Source organism: Condylura cristata, unplaced genomic scaffold (genome assembly GCF_000260355.1).
Source record: "Condylura cristata isolate star-nosed mole 26May11 unplaced genomic scaffold, ConCri1.0 scaffold00022, whole genome shotgun sequence".
In the NCBI taxonomy this organism is placed as follows: Eukaryota; Metazoa; Chordata; class Mammalia; order Eulipotyphla; family Talpidae; genus Condylura; species Condylura cristata.
Genome location: NW_004567123.1, coordinates 20,778,302 through 20,786,895, shown reverse-complemented (window position 1 = coordinate 20,786,895; position 8,594 = coordinate 20,778,302). Strand labels below are relative to the sequence as shown.

At 38.7% G+C, this 8,594-nt stretch overlaps 1 protein-coding gene across 2 annotated transcripts in view; it reads left to right on the top strand.

Annotated features, from left to right (window-relative positions):
- Positions 1-2,549: 2,549 nt before the first annotated feature.
- TPX2 (TPX2, microtubule-associated) overlaps positions 2,550-8,594 on the top strand; it is a 29,347-nt gene continuing 23,302 nt past the window's right edge. For both annotated transcript variants that reach the window (XM_012728194.1, XM_004687308.2), the window contains exons 1-3: positions 2,550-2,673; positions 5,145-5,267; positions 7,530-7,656. In XM_012728194.1, the coding sequence (XP_012583648.1) occupies positions 2,568-2,673; positions 5,145-5,267; positions 7,530-7,656 (356 nt within the window). In that variant the 5' untranslated portion in view covers positions 2,550-2,567. The remainder of the gene's footprint in view (positions 2,674-5,144; positions 5,268-7,529; positions 7,657-8,594) is intronic.

Below are 8,594 nucleotides of genomic sequence, written 5' to 3'. Positions count from 1 at the left end.
TACTTTAATTAATCCTTATCTATAAACTGCAAAACTTAGTTGTTATCTTAAGATCCCTCCGAATTCTGAAATGTCATGTTTCTATCTGGAGTTGGGCTGCAGTGAGTTAGTGGGAGAAAACATGGGAAGATAAAGTTCTCTGGTGTAAAGATTAATGTCTTTACAAATATTTGTAAACCAAATATTTGTCAGAACAAATGTTTCTGAGGTACTAAAATATCTTCTGAATTATCCCAGTCCACTGGTCAAGCCAGTGATCAGCGGTGAAGTCCGGTGCAAGCTCATGATTTATCTAAGAGTAAAGCTTTACTGGGGTAGTGTAAAGGAAATAAACACAAAGACCTTTTAGTATTTAAGATTGGTGAGAGTGAAGAACTGGGACATCTTTTTGGCTATGCAAATGGGTGCTACTCTTTTGAGAAACATTTTCACAATATCAAAACCAGCAGTTTCGTCTTTAAAAACTTATCTTAAGTGAAGACTTATATGTGTGTATATAGAAAATCACAAAGGATATTATTTTGGTAGTATCTTTAAAACATATTGGGAAAAACCAGGCCCTCCCTGGTCGTGCAGCAGGGTAAAGCACAGCACTAAGAAGCTTAAGCCACTTCCGCATGAGTTCGATCCCTGCCTGCCCCCGAGGAGATCCACATGGCGTGGCAGACCTCTCCTGACCCGCTGCTTCCCTCAGCAATGTACTTTTGTCGATCTGCCTGTGCTGCTCCCCACTCTGTCTCTGGTAAATCCTCTCACCCTCCGCATCTCTGGCCTGTACCCCAGTTCTGTATGAATAAATAAATAAATCTTAAAAAAAAACATATTGGGAAAAACCTAAAAGTAGGGGATTGGTAAATTGTAGTACAGCCATTAATTGATTATTATGTCCATTTATTGACATGGAAATGCTCAAAATATGTGGAATATTAAAAAGTTTATTTCATTAAAAAATGAGGGAGGGATGGCCCTCCCTGGTGGCACAGCGGGTTAAAGCACCGCACTGAGAATCTAAAAGCCACTTCCTCATGAGTTCGATTCCCGCCTGCCCCGGAGGAGATCCACATGGAGAGGCAGACCTCTCCTGACCCGCCCGCTGCTCCCCTCAGCAGTGTACTTCATCGATCTGCCTGTTCTGCTCCCCACTCTGTCTCTGGTGAATCCTCTCACCCTCCACATCTCTGGCCCTGTACCCCAGTTCTATATGAATAAATAAATAAATCTTTAAAAAAAAAATGAGGGAGGGTACATGTACACACATGCATATGTATGAGAGAGAAGTCTGGACTAGTGTGAAGTATATACATTTTAATAAAAACTTTGTGATCTAAATTTAACTAAGGACTTGTGTGATTACTTCTCTTCCAAGAGATAATATTTGTAAGTACATGTTATTCCCTGAATGAAGATAACTGGCTCATTGGCTTTCTTGGGGAAATGGAGATGCCAGTGAATATGGCATGAATTTTCATTCATTTCCAGCTGTTTTATTAACCATACCTGCCTGGAGGGGGCGCTGACTTTAAACCTACACAGGTTTCCACAGGACCAGTGCAGAATTTTGTACACAGGGATAGGGACAGCCTTCTGCCTTTGACTGGTTCTTTTAGCTAATCTGCATGTTATGTTTTTTATGGGTTTTACAAAGTCATTTCCTTCATGCCCAGAAACAGTAATTTTAAGAATATATATATATATATTTATTTTTAAAGATTTATTTATTCGTACAGAACTGGGGTACAGGCCAGAGATGCGGAGGGTGAGAGGATTCACCAGACAGAGTGGGGTGCACAACAGGCAGATCCACGAAATACACTGCTGAGGGGAGCAGCGGGCGGGTCAGGAGAGGTCTGCCATGTGGATCTCCTCGGGGGCAGGCGGGGATCGAACTCATGCGAAAGTGGCTTAAGCTTCTTTGTGCTGTGCTTTAACCTGCTGTGCCACCAGGGAGGACCCTAAGAAGATTTTTTAAGGGAAGAAAATCTATCCTTGTCTATAGGAGCTTATGTCTACTAGAAGTATTTGCATAATAACTAATTTAAAACTGGATGGTAAAGTTGTGCCACTTTGAAGAAGCAACAATTATGTATGGTAATTAGAAATTGGAGTAGAGTTCATAGGGTTTTGAATGATGAATAAGATTTTGGTTGATAGGTATAAAAGTTAATGATGTGTTTCAGAAATTGGATTAGTCAGGGAAAGAAAGTAAACTGGAAGTGGGCAAGGTAGGAAATGAGAAAACAGATTGAGGAAAAATAAAATAATGCACAGTGCATGATGTATTGCAGGCACTCATCAGACTGCCTCATTCTAGTTCTAACTCAAGAGATGTCTTTAAATTACTAAAAAGAAAAGTTTGATTTGAAAATAAGGCATATTATCTGGGTGATTTTCAGAATTGCAAAAGTGGTACAAGGCAATAAAATTGCTATCTTAAGATTTTTGTGTAACTGACTTTCTGAATCATTTCTTTCTTTAGAAGACCTGTTCTTTAGAAGAAGGTGACCTGTTGAGAAAAGTGACAGAAATACTGGGAAAATATATGCTTTGCTGTGCCAAGGTGGGGCACAATGTCACAAGTTAAAACCTCTTATTCCTATGATGCTCCCACGGACTTCATCAACTTTACATCTTTGAATGATGAGGAAGATACCCAAAATGTAGATTCCTGGTTTGGTAAGTTTCTGCCTTCTCTGATCATTTTAAGTTTTAGTGATTTGTTTAGTGCTAAGGACCTCCTTAGCACTAAAAGGAGATGCAAGAAAACTACCAACTTACTGATTTTTTTCTGTACCAGAATTGTCACCCATCAAATGATAGGAATAATTGAAATGCCCAGTTCTTTGAAAAAAGACTATCAGGACAAATCAATGTTATTTTGCTGTTAAGGATGACATGTCTTTAAACTTTAGTGATTTGTGGGAAAATCCAGGTGAGATGAATTGAGTGAACTCTAGGACTCAAAACATGTCTGTTGTGGCCACTCGTGCTACCTTAAAGCGTGGAGCATGGTGCAAGGTTACAGCTAGGGGTCGACAGTGCTACGGGACGTCAGTCTTCCTCAGACTTCTGCAGCCGTATTTGTACTCACTTTTATTTATGTGTATTAATTTGTATGCAGTTTTATCACCTGTATACGCCGTTGCAGTCAAGCTATCAAAGGGTTCCCACATCTCGAGGCTCCTTATGTTGCCCCTTATAACTCCTCTCCCTCCTCCCCTATATCCTCCCTAACTCATTTGTAAATGGAGAGATTATGCTACTCAAAACCCAGTTCCCAACAGATATGTTTTCTTGATTTTGGGTCATATGTTGTGGCACAAATGCTAACAGCAGGCTGACAGTAAACAAAGATGTGGTTATTATTATTTTTTTAATTTTATAATAGTTTATTTTTATGTATTTTTGTGCATTTTTCCATCTCAGTTGCAATCCCCTTGGGTTTCCCATCGCCAAATCCTGCATGTGCCATCACCATAGTCCAGTGCATTTCCCTCCCCCCGCTGTTTTTGATCCCATTCTCCTCTCCACCCCCACATCTCAGTGGTATATAGCTGTTAATCATTATCATTATTTTCTCGCCTGTTCCATTATATTCCTGCTATGAGAGAAACCATTGGTATTTTTCCTTTTCTTTCTGACTTATTTCACTAAGCATGATCTTTTCCAGTTCCATCCATGTTGCTGCAAATGACATGTTTCTTTTTTTTGGTTGTTGAGTAATATTCCATTGTGTCTGTGTACCACATCTTTTTAATCCAGTCATCCATTTTTGGGCATTTGGGCTGTTTCCATGTCTTTCCAATTGTGAATAAAGCAGCAGTAAACATGGGGTTGCAGGTATCTTTTTGACTCAGTGTTTTTGTGTCTTTTGGGTAGATACGTAGGAGTGGGATTATTGGGTCGTAGGGAAGCTCCATGTTTAACAGTTTGAGGAATCTCCAAGTAGTTTTTCATAGTGGTTGTACAAGTTTGCATTCCCGCCAGCAGTGCAGGAGAGTTTCTTTTTCTGGATGTGGTTATGTTTTTATATTACTTTAAAATGTGGTCCCAGTGACATGTTAGGCTAGTAGTTGCTAGGGCCCCACTATTTATTCTTTCCAGTGTCCTTAATGCTCTTTATTAAGAGAAATTGATGGGGGGGGGGCAAAAACAAGCCCATTGCAGCTTCACTTATCTGACACGTAGCCTCCAAATATGGTGGCATATGCCATTCTCTTAGAAAAGGACTTACGGGTGTCATAGAGATCCTGAGAGAAGGGCTGTTGGAGGCAGGATAGATAAACGGGCCAGCACCCTCTGGAGCTTTTCATTAATGCTCTCAAACCACTGACACTGAAGAAGTGGCTTGATTGTCTCTCTTTTCCCAAGTTTTTTTTTTTTTTTTTAAAAACACATAAAGGAAATATTAGAAATACAACACAGATATAATTTCGAAGAAAACAGTCCCACTGTTTTTTCAAGTCTACCTGAGTTCTAATATGTTACCTTCTAATTTTCTTCCATGTAATCACATTTTACAGCTACCATCAAGTGTACATTCATAGGTTGTTATTGCTGGACCTTACTTCATTCCTGAAGTTTCTGTGGTTAGGCTATTGGTAAAACAAATCTTTCACCTCTTTGCATTGCCTTTTCAGGTGCACAAAACCTATGGTAAAATTTCTAGTGAGAGCCTACCTCTGTTCTGTTCTCACACATTCTACACCCCCCTCTACAACCCTTGATGAGGAAAAACTTCTGCTCAAGTGTACTGAAAGATATCCCTTGTGTACCCTGTGAATTTTGGTGGCTGCCGTGTTCTTTAAGGGAACATGATATATTTAGGGGTGGGTAAGGCCAGTTTATGCTTGTGTAGGCCTAAATGTGTATAAGCCAAGATAAGGAGCTATTCACAATGCACAGTCTGTACTTCTCCTCTGTGATGCATTGTTCAGAGTTGCCATTGTTTCAGTGATAGTTTTTACAGTCTTTATCTCTGATGCATAGTGGGTATTTATTTCCTTTTGATCACCAAAACTTTGTCAAATGAGTTATATCTGCATAAGTCAGGGGATTTAGGCTCTGTTTTAATTAAGTACATGGTGCTGATTTATTTTGCTTTCTTGCTAATTGTTTAGTTGATGATGATCATATTTTTTTCACAGAGGAGAAAGCCAATTTGGAGAATCAGTTTCCTGGGAAGAATGGGACAGGAGGGCTTTTTCAGGGCAAAACTCCTTTGAGAAAAGCTAACCTTCAGCAAGCTATTGCCACACCTTTGAGACCAGGTAAGAAAGAACATCTTTGAAAAAAAGCCCCTTGGCAGAATGGTGGAAGAGTGTATTAGGAGTCTCAGGGGTCTGAAGAAATTACCTAAATGTCATATTGCTTGGTTTATTTTTGGTGAAATGAGCTAATTTATTTCATGGTGAATGGGAAACTAATGGTGTGCTTTACTTTTTAAATTTTTCATCTTTTGGAACTTAAGCTAATACGGAATTCTATTGCCAGATTTTATTTTCTTTTTATAGTAAGGTTTAATATAATCTAACCTGGGTCTGACTAGGAAACAAAACAGCAGGAAGGAAGAATGTTCAGTTTGCCATTGTACAAGAATTCTTTGAGCCATGTATCTGATTTTTAAAGATGATGGATATTTAAACTGGCGGTTACTAAATCCGCAGAATATAGGTCAGAACAAAAGGAGCATTTTAAAAATGATTTTTTTAAATAGTAGCTATATTTAGCTACTATTCACGGATCATATAATTCATCTACTTGAAGTGTACATTTCAGTATTTTTAGTATATCCTAGAGTAGTTGTGCAACCATCACCACATTTGAAAACTTGGAAATTATTGGAATGGGTGAATCTGAAATTGGCCTTAATTGCATCACTAACCAGAGGGATCATATCAGGAAATAGCTGTATTTTCTGTGAACATGTCTGACTTACTAAATATGACCTGCTAGTCTGACTTTTAAGTGATTAATTCATGGGGATAGATGATATCTAGAATTTGGGGTCTGGATAAAGACCCTAAACTTTTGCATCCATCTTTCTTGCATGTGGGATTAGAATTGTGCTATAGTTTTCTCTTGACATGCCTGGAATGCCTGTGACCTTGAGTGCTATCAAGTCTCAGATAAATTTCATTAATTGACTAAGTGTGGCAGCTTTTTTGACGTTGTGATGGCCTTTGTGCTCTTGAATTGAAAGGGAATATAATATTTACCTAGTTTGTGTGGGCCACTTTCCATTTAAGCCAACAGTAAGCCCCAAAGTAAAAGACTTCTGGGCCCTTCACATGGCTGTGCACATTGCTCACATGCAGGTCCTGAAGGCCCCTCAGAGTCTTGTTCCTTATATAAACTCCCTGTCAGTGCTGTGCCCTGCATGTAGAATCCTCTTCATCTAGCTGAAAAGTTCCTACTCAACATTTAAGGTCCAGCTCCAAGGTCCATTTTTTTGTCACTGATTTATTTGTATTCTCAAAGCACTTTCCTTGCATCTATTTTAATTTTAGTTTTGTATTGTATTGCTAGTACATTGAAATGAAATTATGTTGATCTTTTGTCCTGCATCCTTAAAGTCACTTACAAGTTTTAGTAATTTTTTTTTGTAGGTTCAGTCAGGTTTCTACATAGGTGATCTTAACATCTACAATATGTCTTGTAACCTTGAATTTCCTTCTCTTGTGTATTGGACTGGTTAGACTTAAAACAGCATAAGCTGGATAGGAGAGAAGGTAGCAGATGACTTCTCCTATTCTTGATCTTCAGAGGTGACATTTTCAGGCCTTTGCACTAAGTATATTAACTGTTTTTTTCATCACTACCGTTGAAACTATAACTGCTTTTTGGGATAATACTATCCTAATATCTTTACTGCCTTGTTTTCTGGATCTTAGATTTTTTTCATATTTCATTTGTGCTTTATTTTGCAGTAGTACATCCTCAGGGAACTTCCTAAGATTAGCTATGCAATAACAGAACTTTGAATTCTCCCATGTCAGAAAATACATTTTTCTAATTTCATAGACAGTTGAAAAGTTTCACTTAACATAGAATTGTACCTTGAAGAAAGTTTTTTGATTATTCTGTTAGCACTGTTCCTCTGTCTTTTATCATCTTGTATTGCTGAGGAAGAATTCAGTGCTTACCCTATTTTATTTGCTTGTTAGGTGACTTCTTTTTCTCTGTGGAAGCTTTCAGAATTATCTTTATTAATGTTCTGAAGTGTCATGAGGATGTGTTTGGGGTGCTTTTTCCTGAGAGGATGACTTAGGCTGGCAAATGGGTAGGACCCTGCTTATTTCATTTCTGCTTCAACCTAAGTAGCCATTATAAGTTATTCTTCTGTATAAGACTTCAGTGGAACCAAAGGGTCTACTAATTAGGAGGAAAATAAAATAATCATATTTCTCAGGCTTACTCTGTAGGTGTGTGTTAATTTTCATTAATATTCTGTACTAAGCCGTGTTTATGTGTCTCATCTCCATTTCAATTCCTTGGAATTTGAGTACTGACTAGTTTGAGCTCTCCCACAGTTGACAACACTTGTTACAAAGAAGCAGAAAAAGAAAATCTGGTGGGACAGTCTGTTCCATCAAACACTTGTTCCTCCCTTGAAGTCACAGGAACCACTACAAGAGCTATTTCAGCCCAAGCTCAGAGGTAAGGCTACTTCACGCTTTGACAGTGGTGGTTTTCTATTAAAAGCATTGAGTAGTTTACCAATTTGTAAAAAAATGATGTTGAAAGAATGGTTATTTGGACAGAATACCTGTTAATGTGTCCCATACTACCTTAGATTCTTTATGGTATTTTATTTGGTTTTCATAACATTTATGAGTTGTAGCAATATTCTTGACTTATAAATAAGTCTCAGAGGTACTGAGTTGCTTGCCTAGGGCAAGTTTATTTCAGAGCTAGGATCAGTTTAGCCTGAAAGCCCTTTCTGTTTGCACATCAACATGGGTACAATTTTACATTTATTTGTATGAATTTTTTTTTAAAGATTTTTTTTTTATGCATACAGAACTGGGGTGTAGGCCAGAGATGCAGGGGGGTGAGAGGATTCACTAGAGACAGAAGGGGGAGCAGCACAGGAGGATTGACTGAAGTACACTGCTGAGGGGAGCAGCCGGTGAGACAGGAGAGGTCTGCCATGCCATGTGGGTCACCTTCCTGGCTGGGAATTGAACGTATGCTGCGTAGCTGTGGACAGCTTCATAGTGCTGTGCTTTAACCTGTTGCGCCACCGGGGAGGGCCCTGTGTGAATATTTGATGGATGGTTTTTTTCTTGCTTTTAGGCTGTGAGTAAATATAAAGGGTAAGTATCATGTATTCCTAGTGCCTGACAGTGTCTGGCAGAGGTAGAAACTGAATAAGCACTTGGTGAATGAAGAATGAATGGTTAGATGATGGGTGGGTTAAGTTGTATTTGACACTAAAGACCTCAGTACATCTGATATCTTTGAATATTGCATTTTGTATCAATATCCTTTTTTTTTTTTTTAAAGATTTATTTATTTGTTCATACAGAACTGGGGTACAGGCCAGAGGCTCAGGGGCGGTGAGAGGCTTCACCAGAGACAGAGTGGGGAGCAGA